Below are 26,037 nucleotides of genomic sequence, written 5' to 3'. Positions count from 1 at the left end.
GCTATGCATTCTGTTTTTCTTCTTGTTTAAACTGGTTTCTCCTCCCCATCTCCTGTCTCTGTTCCTATCGTGAAGTGCCTGATGTAGGTTATTGAGTGCGGTTGGCTGGGTCTAAGTGTTTGTATTTCTGTGATTCATGTGGCAGAGACTGTGGGGCCATTGTATTAACTCCTTTCTTGGGGCCAGTGCTGTGGCGTAGCGGGTAGAGCCACCACCTGCAGTGCCTGCATCCTATATGGGTGCTGGTTCGAGACCCGGATGCTCCACTTCCAATCCAGCTCTCTGCTATGGCCTGAGAAAAGCAGTAGAAGATGGCCTAAGTCCTTGGATCTCAGCACCCACGTGGCAGACCTGGAAGAAGCTCCTGGCTCCTGGCTTCGGATTACTGTAGCTCTGGCCATTGCGGCCAATTGGGGAGTGAACCAGTGGATGGAAAACTTCTCTCTCTCTGCCTCTCCTTCTCTCTGTAACTCTGACTTTCGAATAAATAAATAAATCTTTAAAAAAATAATAACTCCTTTCTTTATTTACTGATCTACTGGCAGGAAGAGCCCAAAGAGTCCTAGTGTTCTTCTGTTTCCAGTTCATTGTAACATCTAATATATGTCCTACAGAAAGTGTTTCCCCTGGGAATCAGGATCATAACCCAACAGACTCTGGATTTTGGAAATAGGAGGCACAAATGGGTTCTGGAGTATGATAGTACTGGGGTCTATCCCTATTCCAGCTCCTTGGTTTCTGTACAAATGTGGTCCCTCTGTTGGAGACAAAATACCACTTATGCATATTGATTCCATGCATGTTAATGCACGTTCTGTATTCTGAAGGGCAGTTCCCCAGCTTTCCAGGGTGTTATATTTCAGCCAGCAAATTAGCTGGATCTTCAACAGCCATTCCTCAGTTCTCTCTGGCCAGCTGCCTCTGGATGATGGTGGGTCACAGGCTCATTGTCACATTACCTTGTCTAGCAAATGGGTTCTTCAGTTTATGTCAAAAGATAGACACAGTGTATGCCCTCAAATTGTGAGGCAAAGCAGTTGGGGAACACACGCCCATATTCAGAGCATGTATCTATTCTGGCAAAAAATAAATTGCTGTCCCTGTCAAGGTAAAAGGGAGGCGGAGGATGAGCCTGTTGAGCCGTGGCGCCAGCTTTTTATCAGCCTTATTAAGAGGTAGCCCATATGGTTGGAAACATGCACAGCCTCCTTCCCTGCCACCACAGTCTCTTTGTTCGTGAGCCAATTGCATAAACACTCGAATAGCCCCTGACCAACAAGCCAAACCAGTTATTGCCCAAGAGTCAGTGGATATCTGTACCTTAGGTTACCACTGCTGAGATAGGATGTGCATGACTAAACGTACTACTGCTCGGGGGGAGAATTTTCATTACCTGTGTACTTCAGAGCAAGCTTTGAGTGGGACTGAATGCCCAAAATATCTTAATTGGATCAAGTCTCCGTTCTGTCATTCATTTATGACTTCGGGGCTTAAAGTCTGCATGATCTGGGGAACTAAATCATGCTTATATCAAGGTCGTCCTAGGGTAGGGTGGGCCTTTAATCTAATATGATTTCCTTGTAAAAAGGAGAGAGGCAGGTATTTGACCTAGTGGTTAAGATGCTGGCTAGACGGGGCCGGTGCTGTGACGTAGCAGGTAAATCTGCCACCTGCAATGCCGGCATCCCATATGGACGCCAGTTCAAGTCCTGGCTGCTCCACTCTGATCCAGCTCTCTGCTAATGGCCTGGGAAAACAGTGGAAGATGGCCCAAGTCCTTGGTGCCCTGAACCCACGTGGGAGACCCAGAAGAAGCTCCTGGCTCCTGGCTTTGGATCAGCACAGCTCCAGCAGGTGTGGCCATCTGGGGAGTGAACCAGCAGATGGAAGACCTCTCTCTTTCTCTGCCTCTCTTTCTATCTGTGTGTGTAACTATTTCAAATAAATAAATAAATCTTAAACAAAAAAAGATGCTGGCTAGAATACCCACATGCCATATCAGAGTGCCTGGGTTTGATTTTCAGCTCTGGCTCCAGATTCCAGCTCCCTGCTAGCTGGGTGCTTTTCTCTGAATTCATGGCTTCCATCTTAAGCCTGACTCAGTCCTACTGTTACGGGCATTTGGGGAGGGAACCAGATGATATGAGCTCTCTATCTAATCTCTATCTATCTCTATCTCTAGCCCTACGCCTTTTGTCTATCTTTCTGCGTCTGAAGTAAATAGACAACACTTAAAAAAAAAAAAAAAAGCTGGACACAGCACCCAGGAAGAATGCAGAGAGAAGATGAAGACAAAGATTGTGAAGCAAACGAATGGCGGAAGCTGAAGAGGCAGGGACAGACCCTTCCTCACAGCCCTCACAGGAAACCACACCTTGATTTCTGATTTTAGCCTCCAGAACCAGGAGCCAGTCCATTTCTGTTGTTTAAGCTGGCCAGTTTATGGTACGTTGTTATGGCAGCCATGGCAAGCTAACACACTCTCCTACTGGGGGCTTTCCCTACACTCCGTACAGCATCTGTAGCCAGCAGAGACACTTTGGAACCATTGGATTTGCAAGTAAACTTGCGTGGCTACCTGGACTTACTGTAGATACTTCTGTTGCTCTAAGCCCCTTCAAATGAATGGAGACCCCCAGGTCACGTGGGTTGCAATAGTTTTCCTATGTGCAGCATATATGGCCTCCAATATCCAAAGAGGCTCCTCAAGCATGTGCTAATTTATTTGGGATTAGAGGGCGCAGGTGAGACAACTGTCCCTTACCATATGGTGATGTCCTTACGTGCCCCAGACCACTGGACCCTTCTCCCTCAAACCTTCACCAATTTGACAGGCTCCTGAATCTTCAGGTTTATGTATTGCCCTACTGGTTATTTTTCTAGGACATCCGAATCCTTGCCACTTCTGCCCACTGGACAAATAGTATTTGTCGCCAGTATCATGAAGCAACATGAAGGTTGGATGCAAAGTTTCCTGAGAACAGATACCAGGATCCTACTCTTTCCCTGAACTGGCTCTGAGTTTAACCCAGGTAACCTGCTGAGGCCGCACACGTAGTTTCCTTTGCATTATTGCCATAGGTATAAACAGATCCTAGGCCTTATTTTCAGTTCGGCCTGGCTACCTTGATAATTTATCAAAACTCAGCATAGATAGATAGATACAGATTTATTTCTAGACTTTTTATTCCACTCCATAGATCTGTCTCTTAAAAAAATTGAAAAAAAAAATTGAGAGAATGAGAGCGAGAGAAAGAGAAAGAAAGATACCATCTGCTAGCTCACCTCCCAGATGCCTGAAGCTGACACTGAATTGGGGCTCAGGAGCTGGGATCACAGTCCAGGTCTCCCACATGGGTGGCAGGATCCCAGTTATTTGAGCCATTACTGCTGCCTACCGGGGTCTGTATTGGTAGGAAGCTAGACTCAGGTGCCTGAGACAGGAAATTGAATCCTGGCACTCTGATGTGGGACTTGGGTTTCCTTCCTTCCTTCCTTCCTACCTTCCTCCCTCCCTCCCACTATCCCTCTCTCTCTCTCTTTTATTAAAGATATACTTTATTTATTTGAAAGTCAGAGTTACACAGAGAGAGAAGGAGAGGCAGAGAGAGAGAGAGAGGTCTTCTGTCTGCTGGTTCACTCCCCAGTTGGCTGCAACGGCCAGAGCTGAGTCAATCTGAAGCCAAGAGCCAGGAGCTTCCTCTGCAGAAGGGGTGCAGGGGCCCAAGGACTTGGGCCATCTTCCACTGCTTTCCCAGGCCACAGGCAGAGAGCTGGACAGGAAGTGGAGCAGCCGGGACTTGAATTGGCGCCCACATGGGATGCCGGCACTGCAGGTGGAGGCCCAGCCCATCATGCCACAGCACCAGCCCCAGGACTTGCGTTTCTTAACCACTAGGCTAGACACCTCCAAATGCAAATATGTGTTTTGGGAATTCTAAATCCTTAATATATAAACTACATAAACTTTAAATCAAGTTGTCCCATACCAGAGTGCCTAGTTCGTTCCCCTGCTCCCTGGCTTCCTCTCCAGTTTCCTGCTAATATACACTCTGGAGGCAGCAGATGATGGCTCAAGTATTTGGGTCCCAGTTATGCATGTGAGGAGCCTGGACTGAGTTCCAGACTCCTAGCGTGGGCCTGGCCCAGCCTTGGCCATTGCGAGCTTTTGAGGAGTGAAGCAGCACATGGAAGATCTCTGTCTCTTTCTCTGTCTGCCTTTTAAGTGAAAAGAAAATAAATAAAGAATAAAGATTAAGACTAACATCTATTCCTGGGGGGAGACATTTGACCTGGTAGTTGCGATGCTGGTTGGGGCACCTCCATCCCATCTAGGAATACCTGGGTTCAAGTCCTAGCTCTGGCTCCTGATTCCAGCTTCCCACTAATGCAAACCCTATGGGGCAGCAGACGGTGGCTCAAGTAGTTGGGTCCCTACCATCCACCTGGGAGACCTGGGTTGAATTCCAGGCCTGGCCCAGGCCTTACTCTTGCAGGCATTTGGGGAGAGAACCAGTGAGTGGGAGCTTTCTGTGCCTCTCTCTCTCTCTCTCTCTCATATATATATATATATATATATATATATATATATATATATAATGTTTTATATATAAATAATACCACATATATATACATGTGGGTTTTTTATTAAACATTTTTGTTTAGTGTGTAGATCTTGTACTTTTGGGGATATCACACAATATTTCAACACATGTATACAGTACAAACTGATCAAATCAAGCTATCAGTGTGGATGCTTACTTACCTGTTGTTTATCTTGGAGTGCATCAGCGCCTCTCTTCCAGTTCTTTCTGGAGTATATGATAGGATTCTGAATGTATCTTCCAGTATGTAGTATGTATATTACATAGCAAAATGCTTGATTTTTGTAGAATGACTATTAGTTTCCTATTGATGGTATATTATCCCAGATTTAGTGTCTTAAAACCACAAAAGTTGGCCGGCGCCACGGCTCACTAGGCTAACCCTCTGCCTTGCGGCGCCAGCACACTGGGTTCTAGTCCCGGTCGGGGCGCTGGATTCTGTCCCAGTTGCCCCTCTTCCAGGCCAGCTCTCTGCTATGGCCCGGGAGTGCAGTGGAGGATGGCCCAGGTCCTTGGGCCCTGCACCCCATGGGAGACCAGGATAAGTACCAGATCAACGCGGTGCACCGGCTGCAGCGGCCATTGGAGGGTGAACCAATGACAAAGGAAGACCTTTCTCTCTGTCTCTCTCACTGTCCACTCTGCCTGTCAAAATAAATAAATAAATAAATAAACCCACAAAAGTTTACTACCTTAGAGTTCAGGATGTCAGCAGTCTCACATGGGTCAACAAGGCCATGTTTTCTTCTGAAGGTTTGGAGAGGATTCATTTCCCTGCCTTTCCCCCCTCCTAAGGAGCTACCTGCCTGCCTTAGCTCCCTGCATGTTTCCCGTCATCTTCAGAGCTAGCTAGTGTAACACTTCCAAACTTCTGTCTAGGGACTGATGATGCTGGCATCCGGTATCAGAGCAGAGCTCTGAGTCCCGGCTGCTCGGCTTCCTACCCAGCTTCCTGGAAGGCAGTGGAAGATGGCCCTGGGGTTTGGGCCCCTGCCACACACGGGAGAATAGGATGGAGTGGCTGGCTCCTGGCTTCAGCTTGGCCCACCTCTGGCTGCTGTGGCTGGCTATGTGGGGAGTGAACCAGCATCTGGAAGATCACCTCCCATCCCCTGTCTCTCTCTCTCTCTCTCTCTCTGTAACTCTCTCTCTCTCTCTCTTTTTTTTTTTTTTTTTGACAGGCAGAATGGATAGTGAGAGAGAGAGACAGAGAGAAAGGACTTCCTTTTTGCCGTTGGTTCACCCTCCAATGGCTGCTGCGGCCGGCGCATCGTGCTGATCTGAAGCCAGGAGCCAGGTGCTTCTCCTGGTCTCCCATGCGGGTGCAGGGCCCAAGCACTTGGGCCATCCTCCACTGCACTCCTGGGCTACAGCAGAGAGCTGGCCTGGAAGAGGGGCAACCGGGATAGAATCCGGAACCCCGACCGGGACTAGAACCCGGTGTGCCGGCGCCGCAAGGCAGAGGATTAGCCTGTTAAGCCACGGCGCCGGCCTGTCACTCTCTCTTAAAAACAAATAAATATTTTTTAAGTGAAAGAAAATTTTTCTCTAATACTCCTACCTCCCTTTTATAAGGACTCTTATGATTGCACTCACTGGATAATCTATAATAATCTTTCTACCTCATAGCCCTTAACGTAGTTATGTCTTTAAAGTCCCCTTTTGCTGTGGAAGGTAAATCTTTACAGGTTCCAGAGAGCAGGACTTGGAAATCTTTGGGGAGCTATGATTCTATCTGCCATAATGACCTTGTAACTTAAAATCTTGATAACTTTTAAAAAATTTATTTATTTGACCGAGTTATATAGAGAGATATATAGTTTTCCATCCACTGGTTCACTCACCAAATTACTACAATGACTGGGGTTGGGCCAGGTGGAAGCCAAGAGCCAAGAGATTGTTCCAGTTCTGCCACATGGGAGCAGGGGTCTAAAGACTTGGGCCATCCTCTGCTGGCAGCTTTACCTGCTACACCACAACACCCACCCCAATAGCTCTTTTTTTTTTTTTTTAAAGATTTATTTATTTATTTGAAAGAGTTACACAGAAAGAAAAGGAGAGAGAGAGAAAAAGAGAGAGAGAGAGAGAGGTCCTCCATTCGTTGGTTCACTCCCCAGATGGCCGCAACAACCAGAGCTGAGCCGATCTGAAGCCAGGAGCCAGGAGCTTCTTCTGGGTCTCCCATGTGGGTGCAGGGGCCCAAGGACCTGGGCAAAACTCACCGGCCCCCCCAATAGCTCTTTTTAAAAGAGAAGTTTGGTCAGCTATTTTTCTTGTTTTTGGTAAATTCCTTAGAATTTCTATTTTAAAATATCTTCTGGATTCAGAATATCATTGGTTCTTCCATCAACTGGTTTACTCCCCAAATGTCTGCAACAGCTGGGGCTAGGCCAGGCTGAAGCCAAGAGCTCCATCTGAGTCTTCCATGTTGATGAATGGGCCATCTTGGGCTGCTTTCCCAGGCGTATTAGCAGGGAGCTGGATCAGAAGTGGAGCAGCTGGGACTGGAACTGGTGCACATATGGGATACCGGCATCGCAGGTGGCACCTTTACGCTCTGTACCACAGTGCAGGTCCCCAGGTGTCATATTTTTTAAAGACCCAAGGCTCCCTGGGAATCACAGTGCCCAAAGGGTTCCTGTCCCAGCACCACGCATTCTCCCTCTCCCTGTTTCTGCGTGGTTTAGCCTTCCCACGAGGGGCGGAACTGCCTTCAATCCTCCCTTCTCAGTCTCTTTTCTGCTTCTAACCTGTTTTGCCTACACTCTACCCCTCCCCCCAAGATCTTTAGGAGATTTAGATTTCATGATTTTGTGGTCCAAATGTCAGCTGCACACTTCAGTACTTTTCTTATATGAAGAGAGTTTAAAGAGCTTATGGGAGGGGACAGGCTTCTGGCATGACGGGTTAAGCTGCTGCCTGTAGCACCAGCATCCCATGTGGCTGCTGGTTCGAGTCCTGGCTGCTCTACTTCCCATCCAGCTCCCCGGCTAATGGCCTGGGAAAGCAGTGGAAGATGACCCAAGTTCTTGGGTCCCTGCACCCACGTGGGAGACCCAGAAGATGCTCCTGGCTCTTGGCTTCGCCCTGTTGCAGCCCCAGCTGGTGAGGGCATTTGTGATGTGAACCAGTGGTCATTTGGGAGTGAACCAGCAGATGGAAGACCTCTCTGTTTCTACTTCTCTCTGTAATTCCGTTTCCCAAATAAATAAAATACATCTTAAAAAAAAAAAAAAAAAAGGCGTGGAACTAGAGTGGCCCAGACGCCCAGCCCCAGCCCTAGCCCCGAGCCCTCGTCCAGAGCCCCATCCGGGGCTTGTAGCCAAAGCCTCATCCGGGGCCCTCGCCCGGAGCCCTCCCTCCGCCACCCGGAAGTGCCACAGAGAGGCGCGGTCCTCCGGGCAGTCTAGAGCGGTCATAGGCAGGCTGAGGCGGCGTAGGAGCCAGTGTGTTTGCGACGCGACAGCCGCTGGGTGCTCCTCTCTGCTCGGGTGAGTTCCCCGAAGCCGGGTTGCGGTCGCCGTTGGGCCGGCCCCCTGCTCACCTCCCCAGGAGCAGGAAGAAGCGTCCCGGCACGGCCGACGGCGGCGGCCCGGGTGCGAGGGGCCTGCTTCCCTTCCGCCCTGCTGCGCCCCGACGCCCTGCGGACCGAGGGCCCCGCGTCGGGACCCGGTGACCGAGGCCCGGCCTGAGCTGGGTCCGTGGGGCCTGCCTCGCCCTTCAGGGACCGTGCCCTCCTGCAAAGGGGAAGTGGGTGGGGGCAGCGCGGCCCGAGCCTCCGAGGCCCTGGCGAGGGTGGTGGAGGCAGGCCGGAGCGCTGCCGCACGTCCTTGGGTGTGAAGGGCACCCGGCAGCCCTGTGCGGGTCGCGGCTTTCTCCCTGCGTTTCTCTCGCAGGTTTGTGGGGGGAGGGGGCGGCCTGCCCACCGCGTCTGCGTCCGCGAGGGTTCCCACCCCCCACCCCCCACCCCCGGAGCGCTTTTGTGATTCCTTAAGCCCATGTAGTGATTTTTTTAAAAGAGGGCTGTTAGCAATTAGCTACTAGTTCCTAAGGGGCCCGCTTCGGAAAAACAATGAGTAATCCTCACTGGCACGCTTCTCTGGGTGGAGGCCCGAACCTTGAAAGGTGGTCAATGTTTAAACATTTGAAAATCTCGCAGGAAACTTTTACACGATTAAATGGTGCTGTGTGGGCGTGGGGGTGGTTTTTTTTTTTTTTTTTTTCTCTCTTGATACCCCAACTTGAAATTAGTGGAGGTCAAATGCATTTGCGTATTTGGACCATATGGTTTGGCTTTTAAGTATTTGAATAATAGCCGTCTTTCTGTTGTCTGTTTCAGGTGGTTAATCCTCATCAGCTAGTTTCTGTAGAGTATTTGCTGGACGGGGGATAGATGGCTAGGTCACGAGACTATAAAATGATGGGATAGTTGAACTTCTGACAGTAATTTCTCCTGATCTCCCCCCACAGTGATGGTGATTGCCCTCCGGAACAGGGATGGAGGAAATACCGGCCCAGCAAGCAGCAGAATCTCCAAGGGTCCAGTTTCATTCTTTGGAGAACCAGTCTGAGTATCTGTCCCCTGAGCCTCCGTTCACGCAGGACACCGACATGGAGCAGGGACTCACTGTGGGTAAGGCAGAGACAACACTTCCGGCCAGAAAAGTGGGGATTGTGAGAGGGGCTCCTGGGCTTGCTAAGAGAAAGGCCAGGAACTCCGAGAAGAAGATGGCGGCCCCTCGAGGGAGGACTGGAAGGGAGGGCCAGAGCGGCTGATTGTCTCCTGGTCTGGGCCTGTCTGTTAAGGACAGCGCATTTTGCTTTAAGAAGCACAGCGGTAGCTGCTCGCTCCCCTCTGGCTATTTTTCCTTCAGGCAACCTTCGTTTCATCTTGGTTACCTCAGCCAAAGTGATTTCTAAGGCTTGCTGCTTTCGCCACCTGTCACAGTCCTTGCCTGGCTCTCATTTCCTCTTCATTCAAGGCCTTTCCCTGCCCTCCCGCCTGCCTTTCACTCGGGTTCTTTCCTTGGTGACTTTGTGTGCTTTGCCGCCTGCCACTCTGTTGTGACCACAGCATTTGTGACTAATGTATTTTGGTCAAGAAAACAACCAGTTAACTCCTTGGTTGAGCACACAATGCCCTTGGGAATGCGTACATATCCTACATTGACTCTCCAGTCACAGTTTATGGATGGTTGGTCTGTATTTTTCTTCCTCTGTCTTGTAAGAACTGGGTTGTACATTGCTTATGGCCAGCGCCAGTGCCTAAAATAACTTGTGTGTCAGCAACACAGATGGAGTACCCCAGTGTGTAGGGTGCTGTGGACCCCTGCAAACGTGTCGGAAGGGTTGTGGAGACTCCTGGGAACCTCGCATACTGGTTGTCGAGACAGGGCCCATTTACGAGAGAACGCCTTTATGGAGTTTGTAGAACAGTGTCTGCAAAGGGGTCAGACATCTAAAGTACCGTGGCCCTGGAGAAGTCACCACGAGTCTTTATGCTGTGTTCATTTTCCTGTGAGGGGAACGGCAGGTCATGAGAACAAGGTGGAGGAGAGATTTCGTAATAAGCCTGCATCGCAAGTCTAGACCTGCGTAAGTAGGGCATGCACGTAGTGAGCGGGAGCTGAGCAGACACACCCAGTGCCTGCGAAATGTGTGTTGGGTTTACTAGCGTGTGGATGTGAAGGAGGATCCTGCCGACCTCTTGGGCTGGAGCGGCCTCTTCTGAAACGGAGCCCTGGGGAGGGGCTGCTCTCACTCTTGGCTCCTTTCTCCTCCCTCAGCTCCACCTGTCCCCCAGGTGCCTGCTCTTCCCCACGAGGGAAGCCCAGGAGACCAGGCAGCTGCACTGTACCAGGTGAGCTGAGGAACCCTCCGCCTCTCCTCAGGAACTGCTCATGAAGTGTGGTCTCTCCCAATCCTATCTACAGACCTTGCCTGGAAGTTTTTTCAGTAGCAGACCCCCTTGGGGGTACTGCTCTTCTTCAGAGACGCGGACTTCACACAAACCCCTTCCCATCTCCCCAGCACCACGAGCAAGCTTGTTGCTTCTTCCTTTGCCCATGGTTCTGTGATGGGCACTTACTTGATGTTTAAGGGTTGTGGGATTTATTCTCTCGGTTCTAATCTGTTCTCCCACCTCCCCGACATAAATGCACACTGGATACCCTCTCTAGCATCTTCATTCTCTGGCCATGGTGTTACAGTGGCCTCATTCCCCAGAGCAGCCAGAATGTGTTATTTCAGGAGTTTGTGACATTCGAGGATGTGGCTGTGCACCTAACTCGAGAGGAATGGGGATGCCTGGACCCTGTTCAGAGGGACCTCTACAGAGAAGTGATGTTAGAGAATTATGGGAACGTGGTCTCGTTGGGTAAGGACCATCTTCCTTATTATCCAATTTACCTATATCGATTTCTTTGCTTTTTTGAGTAGGTGAGAGGTCTCTGAGGAGGTTGTTAGGGTGTGGCTCACATTTCAGGTCTTAGAATCTCCAGATCCTTTGTCTTTAAGGTCATCTCTGGGAAGGGTGAAGTTCCCTTGGGGCTGTTGAGAAGAGATGTTCTACTCCTTATTTTCAGTTCATGTTCCCTAGTTTTGTGGGACATCCTGTTCCTTCTTAGCAAAGGGAACCTTGCTTGTGCTTTGCCTAAGTTCTCAACCTTCGCTGTCTTTTCCTTTCTTATGAGAGAGACTCTTTCCCCCAACCGGATACTTTCTTCCCTGGTGTTTCACTGCCCCAGTAGCTTGAGAATTTCCCATTTTCCTAGGAAGAAGAAGTGCCTTTTTTTTTTTTTTTAAGATTTATTTATTTATTTGTTTGAAAGTCAGAGTTACACAGAGAGAGAGAGAAGAGGCAGAGAGAGAGGTCCTTCATCTGCTGGTTCACACCCCAACTGGCCGCAACGGCCAGAGCTGCACCAATCCGGAGCCAAGAGCTTCCTCCGGGTCTTCCCATGCGGATGCAGGGGCCCAAAGACTTGGGTCATCTTCTACTGCTTTCCCGGGCCATAGCAGAGAGCTGGATTGGAAGTAGAGCAGCCAGGACTCGAACCAGCAGCCACATGGGATGCTGGCACTGCAGGTGGCGGCCCCCAGAAATGCCTTTTTAAAAGGTAGACTCAAATCGTTGTTGAGCAGACAAAAATCCTTGTTGTTGTACCTGTTGAGATCCCCATGTTCATCTGTGAGCATTTAAGGACTTGACTCAATGTGAGTACATTTCAGTGAGTCACCTAGATGGTAATCCCTAGGGCAGCAGCAGTCTCAGACAGTTACTCTAACGCAAATGGGCAGTTCTCTTTCTCAGAGAGAGAGAGACATAGAAAGAAATGGGCTGGGCTGATCTGAAGCCAGGAGCACAGGTTCCGGGGCCTAAGCATTTCGCCATCTTCCACTGCTTTCCCAGACCATAGCAGAGAGCTGGATCAGAAGTGGAGCAGCGGGGACTCAAACCGGGTCCAAATGGAATGCTGGCTCTGCAGGCTGCAGCTTTACCCCTTGTGCCATGAATGCCAGCCCGGGGTAAATTCTTAAACGGATCTCTCCTTTGTTATTTTGAGCAGCACTGTTAGGCAGCTTGGATCAGGGTCTGTAGTGCTGTCAAGAAGTGTCAGTCGGGGTTTCGTAGCCCCCTTGATGTGAGCATTGTTCTTTTTTTCACTTTTTTTTTTTTTTTTTTTGCCTTTTTTCTTATCCCTTTTCAAGTTTGGGTATTTGTATTTGCTTACTTTTTTCCTGCTTTGCCTGTGCTAGTAGCATCCAGGGTGTTGCTTTGTCTCCCTGATTGCATTCAGGATTCACAGGTTCTTCTCCTGCCCTCTGAGAAGGTTTTTAGTATGTGTTTTCTATTCCTGGCTCTTTGATCTTTGTAGGCATACTTCTCCGTCTTCCCACCACCCGGCTTCATAGTGTGAATTCCTGCCCGGCCCTGAGTCATACCCAGGCAAGTGCTTTCTCTGGAGAAACACTTGCAGTCCTTACAGCAGGAATCTCCAAGAGATGGTCCAAGTATCGGCTTCCCATCGATATTGTTCGTCCCTCCTCGGAAACTCCTTTTCCACGATTGTAAGATATTAAACTTGATTGATGGAATAGATGCTCCCCAGGATGCCACTACTATGTAAAATTTTAGTTCCTTAAATGACCTTTGTTAAATTTCTAATATAAGGGGCCAAAGAAACCTCCATTGCAACCAGGTGCGTTATGAACCCAGTTCAGAAACTGCAGTTGGTGGTCGTCTGCTTGTGTTCTGAGAAACCACAGAGTTCAGCTCCAGGTCTTCAGTTACGATCTTTCTTGTTATTTTGGAATGTGAAACGTGGTGTGCCCCTCCTTTTCTGTTTCAAACACGACCTGACCCTCCTGTGGTCCCCTGGGCTTTCCTCATGTTTCAGATCATAGTTTTCTCCTTCCTTGAAATCCCTCTGACACTCTTCAGGGTCGTGCCTTCCTCCCCTGGATTCTCTCTGGTGCTGTACAGATTGATGACCTTATGGTACCTTAGCACTGTCCTTGACGGAGGGGGAACTGGGAAGGCAAAGAAGTTAAATTCTTTTATTTCAGGGCATAAAAATGTATGAATGTATATTTAATTTTGTAAACTGTACACTGATATATATACATATATATATAAAATTGTAAACTATTGTTCATTTTACCTAATTACAGAATTTCCAACAGCTACACCTGTCTACTTTTTGGAGTAAAAACTTTGTAGTAGTCTCACAGCACAGCATGGTATGAAACTGAACTTTTTCCCATTTCCTCTGTTTTGTCTGCACACACAGGACATACATACATGCCACACACATCAGGCACACACGAAGAAACTCTCCAATTCAGCTTGGTTTTGTGACCTAGTCAGTAGCATGTCCTTAGCAATTAATTTTTCTAGTCCTTGGGAAATCATTTTAATACTTGTGAGTTCAGCAGACTGTACCTGAAAGTTAAGCTTATACATGTATTGATTTAACTTACTGTTTGGGGTTGTAAAATAAAGGCGTTTTAACTCAGTCCCTGATGTAGCAGCCTCACTTTCTGTTTTATATCTTTTCTGCATGGCAGTAGCCTTGACTCATGTTTATCAGACATCAGGTCTCTGGTGCTTTGGCTTCCACTAGAAGAGCAGTCAATATATACTGTGTAAACAGCTGAGTACAAAAAGTAGGCAACACATAGTTTTCATTATCCAGTTTTCAAAGAATATTCTAGTCATGATAATTGAGTCACCTGCTTGAGAGTTGTAACCAAGGGAAGGTAGCTGTGACTTAGTGCCAGATCTCACATGGGTCAGTGTGGTAGGTGCCCTGTTAGATGATGGTATTAGCAATTAGCTTATCAATTCTAGTTGATGATTAGTCGGTTGATAGATTGAGAATGTTAGGTATATATCTTGTGCTTTTTGAACTTGATATCTTGGAGGACAATAGTATGTTTCCACAGTTTTCTGTAGTTGTGGCATTTACTATGTGCTGATCAGCCAGTATGTTGCTGAATACTATGTGTGTGTATCTCTTATTTAGTCCTTACCACAACCCTGTGAGTAGGTGATACTATTTTATTTCTGAGGAAATGGGCAGAGAAGTTAAATGATAGGCTTGGAACCTGAATCTGTCTCTGAAACCCTTTTCCACTCTTTTTTTTTTTTTTTTTTCCCCATGCTCTTTTCCACTATTTTGTGGACAAAATTCCAACTATATAAAGAGTTTCTTATGTTTTTGATAGGTTGTACTCTGATGACAAGAAAAATTCAAAATAACCATGATAAATTGAACAGAGAGGCCAGTTTGTACATTTTGGAACCATAAACAACATGCATTCAAGAAGAAATAAAACTGTCTAAGTATACATTCCAGTATAGCAGGTGTCTACAAAAGAATGCTGTTGTGGAGGAGAGATTTTATTTGTGTATTTATTAAGGACCAGGAAGAAAAGCATGAAGCTGTCAGGTGACTAAAATCTTGTAAAAACTCTAGTAAAAACAACAAACCAAATAATAAGATAAATTTTAAATGCTATTTTAAGAGACTATTAGAATAATCAGAAAATTCAAGATTTAAATAGAATCAAAGATTTGAATAAAAAACTAGTTTTAATTTTAAATAGAAAAAATTTAAAGCGAGTATAAAAGAGATTTATTTGAAAGATGGAGTGACAGAGGGATAAACACAGAACTTCCATCCACTGGGTCACTCTCCACATGCCTGCAAGAGCTGGGACTTGGCCAGGCAGGATCCAGGAGCCAGAATCTCCATCAAGGTCTTCCCGCATGGGTGGCAGGAACCCAAAGACCTGGGCCAGTGTCTGCCTCTGCCTTCCAGGTGCATTAGCAGGAAGCTAGTATGGAAATGGAGTGGAGGCTGGAACTGGCACTCTGATACCAGATGTTGACGTCACAGTGGCAGCTTTGACCACTGCATCACAGCATCCACTCCATAAGTGCATACTTTGAAAGCATAGAGTTTTGAGTTAAATTTTGAAAACAGTCATTCAGGTCAGTGGGAAGAAAACCTGCCATTAATGCTTTAGTTGACAGTATGATAGATTAGAAAGATTACAGAGTGGGGCTCCACTCATTGACTGTAATATGTTGAACAAATTATTTGATCTGACATTTTCTTCATCTGTAAAACCGAAGGCTTTTTTGGGTTGTGCCGAGGATTAAATTGGGTTATGGATATAAGTGCCTGACTTGAGTTAGTTACTTAAATTTCTTGGGAAAGACAGCAAGTGATAAGAGCTACAGACCAGATATTAAGTGTGATCGGATTATTATTATTATTACTATTATTTAATTTTTTTTTTGACAGGCAGAGTGGACAGAGAGAGAGAGAGAGACAGAGAGAAAGGTAATTTAATTAAGATTTTCATGACGGCCTCCTGGTGCTTACCACAGGCTGTGTTCTTACACTGACTGTATAGAAAGAGGAGGCAGAGCAGGCCTTCCCCATGTACACCTCAGCTCAGGCCTCATCGTGCCTGGGCTGTATTGTGAATGGGGGGACAAGGAGTTGAGGGAAAAAAAAAAAACAACAAAGATTTCTATGACTAAATCCTCAGTGTTCCTGGCCATCCACTTTTTAATCTAACAATTTTTTTTTATTATTATTTCTACCTTCCCTGTTGTCAATATACTTCTCTGCATGTCTGTATTTTGGAGGAAAGGATGGATTTCAGTTCACAGTCTTTTTTGTTTCTAGAAGATTGTTTAAAGTCTGAGTTCTGAAATAGCACTGAGTTTGAATCTTAGGTTCACCACTTATGACTTTGGGAAGTTATTGGATCTCTCCGAATCTTAGTATTCGTGTTTGTTCCTACCTCTTTGTGTTATGGTGAGGGCGAAAACTTGTAAAACTCTTGGTTTGGTACTTTGTAGCTAAGTTCATAGTAAACCTTAATATTTTAATAATATAGGTGATTTTTAACTCTTAATCTGAAACTCTCTTCTGCATTCTCATCTCTAGCTGCCTATTAGACATTTTCTTTCCTACATTACTTTTTTTTTTTTTAATTAAATATCTATTTATTTGAGAGACAGAGTTACAGAGAGGGAGATCTTCCATCTGCTGGCTCACTCCCCAAATGGCTACAATGGCTGGAGCTAAGTTGATCCTAAGGCAGGAGCCAGAAGTTTCTTTCCAGGTCTCTTATGTGGGTGCAGGGGCCCAAGCACTTGAGTCATCTTCCACTGCTTTCCCAGGCTATTAGCATGGAGCTTGATTGGAAGTGGAGCAGCTGGACTCCAGTTGGCACCCAATGGGTTGTCAGTACCACTGGCAGAGGCTTAACCTATGCTGCAGCGCCGGGCCCCCCCATGTTATCTTTTTTTTTTTTTTTTTTTTTTTAAGATTTATTTATTTGAAAGAGTTACAGAGAGACATAGAGACAGAGTTCTTCCATCCGCTGGTTCACTCCCCAAATGGCTGCAACAGCTGGAGTTTAGCTGATTTGAAAGGCAGAGTTACAGAGAGAGAGAGGGAGGTCTTTCATCCGCTGGTTTACTCCCCAAGTGGCTGTAACAGCCGGAGCTGAGCCAATTGGAAGCCAGGAGCTTCCTATGGGTCTCCCATGGCCAAAAGACTTGGCCACATTCCCCCGCTTTCCCAGGCCATAGCGGAGAGCTGAACTGGAAGAGGAGCAGCCAAGGCTCGGATGCCAGCACTGCAGGCAGTGGCTTTACCCACTACCCCACAGTGTTGGCCTCCCATTGTCCTTTTAAAATTGAGTACCTGTCAGTGTTGACATGGGGGCATTTGGTAAGTGGCTGATACAAGATGTATGGTCTAGCTGTCAAAGAGTTTATAAATCAAGTAGAGATGATAATATCTGAAACATTTTAAAAATAAATCTATAAATGTCATTATATGGTGACTTGTCAGGTAATGATAAGGGGACATTGAATGGAGAACACATTTCTTTGAGAGGCAGAAAAAGATTGCGACTGGCCCCCAGTCCCACACTGACTAACTCCCCAAATGTATGGAATGGTGAAGGGTGGGCATGGCAGATCGTGGGAGCTGGGAACTCAGTCCAGGTCTCCCAGGTAGATGACAGGGACAGGGCCCACTTAACTTTCAGCCATCTCCTGCTGCCTCCCAGGGTTTAAATTAGAAGATAAGATGGAATCAAGTGCTGGGCAGGAACTTGAACCCAGGCATGCTAATATGGAATATAGATGTCTTAATCGTGGGGCCAAATGCCTGCCCTGAGAAAACTTTTCGGAAGTGATGGGCTTGAGGGAAACCTTGCATGTGTGCTTCGAGAAACTGTCTGGACTCCTCACATACAAAACTGCCATCTGACACTCTGTCCCCTCAGAAGCACACCATCTATTGCTGTGGCATTAAAAGAGAAATGGATCCTGCCTGTTCATAATGCAAGCCGTGGAAAGGCCATTTTCAGTGTGGATGCACGTTTATTGCCTTTCCTAGCTGTATTGTGTTTTAGCTGTCTGCATGGTTTATAGCTGTCTGCAGTTAGAGTGTGAGGTCCTCGAGGGGATGGACTTTTCGCTTGGGCTTTCATCCTTTGCCTACTTTGTACACAGGAGGCACTTTGTGGGTGCTTGTCAAATGAGTGTAAGTGTCTTCTGGATAGGGATGTGTCACATTGTTTTCTCATGTGCACTGAAACTGAGTGTTTCTTGATGTTTGTCCTTGGAATATTCATTGTCTTAACTGATGCCGTTGCTACAGTTTAGCTCACCATGCAACAGGTACTTGGGTTTCACCTTTTTTTGGGCCCTTCACATTATGTTACTGACCTACCTCCCTGTTGGTACTTGAAGACCAGATCTAATATGGATATTGATTTTCAGACTCAGTTGGTGAGTGGTAATGATAACTTTTGTGAAGACACCCATGCATAATTTCTCTTGTGTGAATGGTGTTTAAATAAATTTTTCTGCTTCAAGTTATTAATTTGCCCCTTAACAGAAATCTGAGCTCCTTGTTGAAGATCTTTACCTTCCTCACTCCAGGCCATTTTAATCAATGTCTTCTCAGAATTTACCTTCTCTCCCTATTTATCATTAAGTTAAAAGAGAAACTATGGTGTGACATTTTGGGATACACTGCCATATCCCATTTCCTTCTTTGTGATCAGGATTTCCAATTTCCAAGCCTGTGGGATCTCCCAGCTGGAACAAGATCTACAGGTCTTTGATCTGGAAACTAAGAGAAGTCTTAAGAGAGGACTACTCAGGTGGGAGTAAGGCAGAATCAATCAGATGAAATTAGTCGGCAAGGGAAGTCCAATTGTTGAACCAGGCTGTGTCTGTTTTGGTACTCAGGGTGAAGAGCTCTGCCTGTGCCAGAATGGAGAGCTCCTGCCTGGTCCCTGCAGTTTAGGTTGACCCTTTTCCATTTATTTAGCTCCTTATGCACAAGTTGTTCTAGGTCCCCATTGAAACTGCTGAAATAAAATTATTTTGAACTATTTCTCTATTTTCTCTTTTGAAGCACCTTAACTGGTTATCTTCTTATACCGCTGACCATGCCCTGTTTCTGCCACACTCTGAATCATTGCCTACCTCACTGCTCCTGTTCATGCCTTTCCATTTGCTGTTGAGATTTTGCGCCTGTTTTTTTTTTTTTTTTTTTCCAGAGTATTTAAACTTCTGTTAGCCTTGTTGATGCTGCATTATTTAGATTTCTCCTCTCGGGTTTACTTTTTCTAAGCACAGGGTACACATTACATTTGCATTTTCTATTTATATATTGTATCAGATGGAGAGACCACAGAAGAAAACAAGCTGTTGATTCCTAAGCAGAACATTTCGGAAGAAGTACATTCATACAAAACAAGAGTAGGAAGATTCAAACAGGATATTGCCCACGTTCCTGAGACTAGAGAAGTGTATAAGTCTGAGGACAGATTAGAAAGGCTTCAGGAAATCCTAAGGAAATTTCTCTTCCTGGAGAAAGAATTTAGGCAAATAACAATCAGCAAGAAAACCCTCAGCAGTGAGAAGAACAATGAATGTAATGACCCAGAAAAAAGCTTCAGTCTGGACTCCACCCTTGATACAGATCAGAGAGTTCTTAGAATACAAAATGTTGATGACAATAAATACGACACAGACTTCAACCAGAACTCAACTGCTGATAAACATGAACATGTAAGTCAAACACAGAGTTTTCATAGTGACTATAAAGAAAGCTTAATGGACATTTCCCACTTTAATAAGTGGGAGAACATTCCTGCTACTGAGAAATCCTATAAATGTGATGAATGTGGGAAAACCTTCCATCAGAGCTCAGCCCTTACTCGACATCAGAGAATCCATACTAGAGAGAAACCCTACAAGTGTAAAGAATGTGAAAAATCTTTTAGTCAGAGCTCAAGTCTTAGTCGACATAAAAGAATACACACTAGAGAAAAACCCTATAAATGTGAAGTATCTGATAAATCCTGTGAAGTGTCTGATAAATCCTGTAGGCAGAGCTCAGATATCACTCAGCATAAGAAAATTCACTCCAGAGCCAAATCTTACAAATGTAACAGCTGTGAAAGAGTCTTTAGTCGTAGTGTACACCTTACTCAACATCAGAGGATTCACAAAGAGATGCCCTGTAAATGTACAGTGTGTGGCAGTGACTTCTGTCATACTTCATACCTAATAGAACATCAGAGAATCCATCATCAAGAAAAATCCTATGAGTATAATGAAAGTGGGTTAGCCTATGCTAAACATCAAGGAATTAATTTCAGAGAAAAGCCGTATACATGCAATGAATGTGGAAAAGACTTCAGATTGAATTCACATCTTATTCAGCATCAAAGAATTCATGCAAGAGAAAAGCCACATGAATGTAATGAGTGTGGAAAAGCTTTCAGTCAAACCTCATGCCTTATTGAGCATCACAAGACACATAGGAAGGAGAAGTCATATGAATGTAATGATTATGAGGAAAGTCTTAGTTACAGTTCAGATCTTACCCTGCAACAAGAAGTCCTTACCAGAGAAAAAACCTTTGATTGTGATGCCTGGGAAGAGAACATCAGTCAGAGATCACACCTGGTTCAACATCAAAGAATCCATACCAAAGAGAAACCTTATGAATGTAATGAACGTGGGAAGACATTTACTCAAGTTCAGACCCCTTTCAACATCTGAGAGTTCACTCCTGGGAGAAATCATGTGTGTACTGAATGTGGTGAATCCCTTCACTCATAGCTCAGCCCTTATTCCACATCAGAGAGTTCACACCAGAGAGAAACCTGAATGCGATGACTGTATGAAAGCTTTTGCTGTTAAACTCTTCATTGCCTCCTGCAAGTTCATACAAGCGAGAATATGAATTTATTGAGTGTGGTGAACTCTTCCTGCTATTTTCATATCTTGGTCACAGTTGGAGAATTCGCTGTGGAGTAGTGTCATTCCTGAGTGTGAAAACGTCATCAGTTAAACTCTGTTCAGTATCAAATTCATGCCAGCAGAAATGTTGTGAATGTAATAAATATGTGTGTGTGAAGAGATTGTCATAACCCAACAATGATTCAGCATCAATCTGTGCCCAAGAAAAGTCATTTAAATACAGTAAATGTGGCCAGTCTGTCAGGACTTTAACAAATCTTTCTTAGAATGTCTGTACCAGATGAGAATCTGATACAATGCAAATGGAAAAATTGTCACTGTATCTTGGGCTTTACCTACCATTTAAATATTGGAGAGAAAATTCTTGATTATTTTATGTGAAATTATTAGGGTTTAATTCCAGTATTTTTCATTGCAGAAGAATTTAGTTAGAGGGGTGACTTGGTGAATGAAACTCAGTTTTCTCATGGCATTCTTTTATTTAATATAAAGATATTCTAAGTGGTTATGTATATTTTATTTATAGAACTCATTTATTGAGCTCATTTTGTGAGCTATTTTTATTTTAATATGACCTATAAACATTTTATTTTTTCTGAAATTGCTTCTTACTCAAACTTTCCTTAAGATATTGTTAATGCATCAATGTTAAAAACATGTCAACTTCTGGAAAGTAGATCAGTTAGCATTCTCTGCTCTTAGCCCAAGTTCTCTCCAAAACAGACATTTAGGCCTGCTCTTAAGCCACAATACTTGGATTCCTGTTGATTTTTTCATTCTTGTAAGCATCTTCAAATGATGATTTCCTCCTGATTTTAACTTTTCACCAGCAGATTTTCTGTCCCTACTTGATGTTGCTGGTCTGGTATTTTCTTTCCTAAAGCAAAGCATCTTTTTAAAGGAATTGGATTTGCACGTCCAGACCATCCTTATGTATGAAGGATTCTGTTTCCTTGAGTTTGTGGCTGACTAAACATTTCAACTGAATAAGGGTATCTATGAGCCAACAAGACTCCTTGGGGCCTGTCTATATTCATTCAGTGCCTATTCTGCATGTCTAAGTTTAGAATTCCTTAATGTGCTTCTATTGACGGCCAGCAAAATGCTCAGGTCTGCTGTTGATAGGGCAAACAAAGAACATATATGAGAAAAAACCAGAGTGCTTCGTAAGGGAATGCAGCCCTTCCAACAAACATGTTGCTATACTCATGTAATAGCTCTAGAGACAATAGTTCAAGAGAGTGGTTTGGATCCTTCCTCTGATTTCCCTTCATCAATCCAGGACAGTATTTGAAATGTGGGCTTTGTGTATAATCATCATTTTTGTATTTTAATAGAATCTATAGTCCATATAAAAGAACATGACTTTTTTGAGCGGTAAAAGTGATCACAGCTATTGTTAGCTCCAGAGAGTTAGGATCACTTTTGTATACCTAAAAAGAGTTCATGATTCTTTAGGTGTTGTCAAAGCATTTTATTATATTCGTATTTTTCCATCTTAAGCTTCATAGCATTTTGTGAATAAGACAAGTGTTACTAAAATTCTAGTTGTCCAGCAGTTGAGGCTTTCATAGTTCAGGTGTTAATATTTACTAGGGATCCTCAGCAAATATATAAAAACTTACTGCTCATACTGTGAGCCTCTTATGGCTAACCTAGTATAGTTCTGCCACTGTATTTTACTCTGTTCCTATCACTAAGCACAGGATCTTAATCAGGGCAAGATAGGGATCTAAATGAAATTGACCTTGAAGTAAAAACAAATGAAAAATGCATGACTTTTTCTATCAAACATGTATACCTTATAGACACCAACAATCACCTCTGATGACTGTGAAACAGGATTGATTAATCCACAAATAGAACATGTAAAAATCATATGTATGCTTTTTGCTTAGGAATGTTCTTTTGTACTGCCACTTGAATAAAGGTGTACTTGAATTTTCTGACAATCTGTTTCAAAGAAAATCTGAAGGCCTCAGCTAGAAGCATTTGGGAATCTTGGAATCACCTTCCTGACGGCAACTCAGATCCTCTGAAGCTTGATTCACAGTAAGAGTCAGTCATCCTAATTGTATTGACACCATGCTTTCTTTTCTACAGACCTCTGGAATAAAAGCTGATCGTATTTAAAGGGTTATTTAGTTGGGATGTTGTCAGTACATAAGAGTAAATCCTTCAAGGTTTCAGTAGAAGTAGGCAGAATATAAAACACATTTTTAAAAGTGAGAAACCAAAATAATGTAACTTACCTGTTTAAGCAGATGCTTAATTGGTCCAATGGAATTTATGCCTTTTTTTTTTTTTTTAAGGATTTATTTGTTTATTTGAAAAGTAGAATTACAGAGAGAGGAAGAGAATCTTCCATCCACTGGTTCACTCCCCAAATGGCTACAACATTCCAGGGCTGGGCCAGGCTGAAGCCAGGAGCCAAGAGCTTCTTCTGGGTCTCCCATGTGTGTGCTGGGGCCCAAGCACTTGGGCGATCCTCCACTGCTTTCCAAGGTGCATTAGCAGGGAGCTGGATCAGAAGTAGAGCAGCGGGGACTTGAACCAACGTCCATATGGGATGCCAGCATTGCAGGCAGCTGCTTTACCTGCTACACCACAATGCCTTTTTGGTCTTGAAAGGGGAGGGAAGAGAAAAAATCTAATAGGGGGATACCATTTTTTTAAAAAAATTATTTATTTGAAAGGCAGAGTTACAGAGGGAGAGAGACATCTTACATCTGCTGGTTCACGCCCCAGAGAGCCACAGTGACTGGAGCTGCACCAATATGAAGCCAGGAGCCTCCTCCGGGTCTCCCATGCAGGTGCAAGGGCCCAAGGACTTGGACCATCTTCTGCTTTCCCAGGCCATAGCAGAGAGCTGGATCAGAAGAGGAGCAGCCGGGACACGAACTGGTGCTCATATGGGATGCTGGCGCTGCAGGCCAAGGCTTAAGCCCACTGTGCCACGGCGCCGGCCCTGGGACACCAATTTTATCTACTGTCTCTCGACCCACCTACAGGCACATGTATGTGTGTACATATTTAAGCTCAGTTCTCACAATCTTGTAAGGGCGCCAGCTCCATTTTATAGAGGAAGTGAGGGGTAGAGAAGTTAAAGAACTAGTAACTTGTCAAAGCAAATTAGCTCAAACTCAGTTCTGTTTGAGCCAAAGCTTCACAGCATCATGATGGCATTCTATACATCTGAGAATCCAGAGCTTTCCTTTGATAGCTCTTTGTTCCTTATCACATCCCCAGTGTTTCAGTGTTAAGTTTGCAGCTGATTCCAAAGGTTCCTGGAGCTCCCTGGGATACTAGCAGGGAATATGTTGAGGTTAATTTAAGGAGCTAGTCACACCCCTTCTTGAAATAACTTGAGATAGTAACAAGTCAAAACTCCCAAATTCACGTCCCCTGCCAAGACACCCTGCTCCCATCACTAGCTTGACGCTTCCATTTCTCCGTGCCCCAGATATGTTCTTACTTTGCTGCTAACTAAGAACTTGGCTGATGACATGGATCTTCACCAAGATTTTTTTTTCTTTACCAAGATTTATTATCACCTCTGGTTATAGTGTAAGAGAGTCTTCAAAAAGTCCATGAAAACGTGTATTATGAAAATATGCATGGGTTTCAAACACTTTACAACAAAAAAGTTACCTTTTAATTCCATGTTCATGAGCTTTTTGAAGAATCCTCACATAGGAAGTAGTGGAATCTCAGAAGGCATTCAGGAGCCAAGGTTTAGCAGTGCAGGACTAGCCTTGAGGGACCCCAGATTTGGGGAGCTTTCCTGTGGCTGGAGGCAATGGGAGGCATCCTGGGCTGCGGCAGAAGCTGCTCCTGGCAGCTGGAGTCCACGAGCGGACACTCGCATCGTAAGGCATCGCCTCTTGTGCGCGCATCAAAATACCAGTGTGTGGAGGAATTGATGTGCAATCCAGGACTGTAAGAATGATTTCAGATAGTGCCCTGTACAAGTGAAAAATGCTGGACTTTTAACTGTTTTGCTAACATCTCCCATTGTCTTCACTTGTAAAAAATGGTTAGCCTTCTGTACTTCATTTATGTTTATAAATTTACAACTTGGGCATAACTAGAAGTGTCTTGTCTTTTTTTCCCCCCTCTCATTTGCTCAAGTTACACATTCCTACACACGCACTTCGTCCCGCATAGGTAGTTTCTGAGGCCCGGCCGAGGTTTTCAGCTGCTGGCTCCCGAGCTGGTAAGAAATAGGCTTGCTGAGGATCGCTGAGAGAATGCTGGCCATAGGGTTCCGGACTCTTCAGTTTGACAGCAAACCCCTAGTGCCCCTCCTCCCCACACAAAGGGGCCTGTGGCAGACTGCTGGCCTGACCGGCGTGTGGGTCTTCGCCCCCTCTCCAGCGCCCCGCAGAGGCTGATCTGCATGTTCACACTGCGGGCCCTGCAGGGTCAGCCCGGCCTGCGGCGCTAAGCAAGGCGGAGCTGGGCGGGAGTCACGGGGATGGCACGGGGAAGTGGGAGCAGTCCCTGGGGCAAGGCGGTGCACACCCGCCAGGCTGTGGACTCTGGACTGCGCTCCTCCGCGGCCCTCGGGAGCCTGCGATCGAGACCTCCAAGCCGCCTACACGGGCCCGGAAGTGCATGCGGACCCCCGGGGATCGGCGCGTCTGCCGCGGAGACCCCGCCGGGGCGCTGTGCCGGGGTGAGTGGGCGAGGGCGGCGGCTCAGCGGGAGGACGCGCAGGGCGTGGGCTGCTGGTGTGGCGCGGCGGGCCGGGCGGCGGAGGTGCGAGGGCCCCTGGGACTTGCGTCCCTGCGGCCAAGGGCACGGGTCAGGGCGGCCACCTTTCCTGGCTGGAGGAAGAATGACGCCTCCGCTGCCCTCCCCGCGTCTGGGAGTGCCTTTTGGGGAGGCTTCACCCAGCACCTCTCTAATGTCTGTCCTCTCTCCCCCCTTCGCCGAAGTGACTGCCGGTCCCTTGGGTGTCGCTCTGAAGGATTTTAAGAGAAGATGCTGGTGTTGAGGCAGCACAAGCTGGAATAGACCCGGTGCATGGAGGAGCTGCCCACGGTGTCCCTGGAGTCCACGCGCCCTCCAGAGCAGGAGCCACGAAAGAGCAATGCTGAGGAGCTGGCCTCGCTGACTTACCCTCTGTCTTCAGAGTTTATTTGTCCTTTCAAAGCAGCGGTCCCAGATCCAGTGGGCGAGATTAAACTTGCACGTGGGGTCGTCCTGGCGCAAGACTGCTGGCTGTTTTGGTTTTTGTGTTTTTAAACCAGAAGCTCTGGCAGGCGAATAAAGCCTGTAGCTGGTGTTTCCTCCGTGTGGAGCCGTCCTGCGGCAACACTGCAAAGCCCCGGTGAGGTTGTGCAGAGAAACTCAGTGAAAGCTGTGTGAATAAACTAGTGAGCCCAGAAGTGTGTCCTCATACCCCAAGAACCAGGAAAAGAGGGGGTCCACTCTGTGCATACTCTCATCACTAGGGAGATACACTTTTCTACCCAAGAGAGACGTTCCACAGTGCTTCCTTGTCTGTGGAATGCAATAGACAGCTATGTGCTGGTGGAAAATGGAGTTAAACTGTTCATATCATTTTTTATTTCAGTCTGCCATCACGTCATTACCCGGTCTATG

General features: G+C 45.8%; 2 protein-coding genes and 1 non-coding gene across 3 annotated transcripts in view; all 3 read left to right on the top strand.

Moving 5' to 3' along the window:
- The first annotated feature begins 8,008 nt into the window (after nt 1-8,008).
- Nucleotides 8,009-24,514, top strand: ZNF655 (zinc finger protein 655). Its single transcript, XM_062180845.1, is given in 6 exon segments — nt 8,009-8,095; nt 9,075-9,237; nt 18,213-18,230; nt 18,233-18,281; nt 18,283-18,311; nt 18,836-24,514. Coding segments are annotated over 5 exon segments (1,623 nt in total). The 5' UTR covers nt 8,009-8,095; nt 9,075-9,101; the 3' UTR covers nt 20,227-24,514.
- Nucleotides 9,182-26,037, top strand: part of ZSCAN25 (zinc finger and SCAN domain containing 25) — a 57,582-nt gene continuing 40,726 nt past the window's right edge. Inside the window, exon 1 of the mRNA XM_062180829.1 lies at nt 9,182-9,237. The gene's annotated coding sequence lies outside the window, so the exon portion shown is untranslated. The remainder of the gene's footprint in view (nt 9,238-26,037) is intronic.
- On the top strand, nt 15,483-15,617 carry LOC133751145 (small nucleolar RNA SNORA51). The gene has a single exon (XR_009864778.1). It is a non-coding gene; the product is annotated as a small nucleolar RNA SNORA51 (small nucleolar RNA).

The sequence above is a fragment of the Lepus europaeus genome, chromosome 21, assembly GCF_033115175.1.
Source record: "Lepus europaeus isolate LE1 chromosome 21, mLepTim1.pri, whole genome shotgun sequence".
NCBI classification, from domain to species: domain Eukaryota; kingdom Metazoa; phylum Chordata; class Mammalia; order Lagomorpha; family Leporidae; genus Lepus; species Lepus europaeus.
Note: the sequence above shows the minus strand (reverse complement) of the source record. Positions and strands in the feature narration are given on the sequence as shown.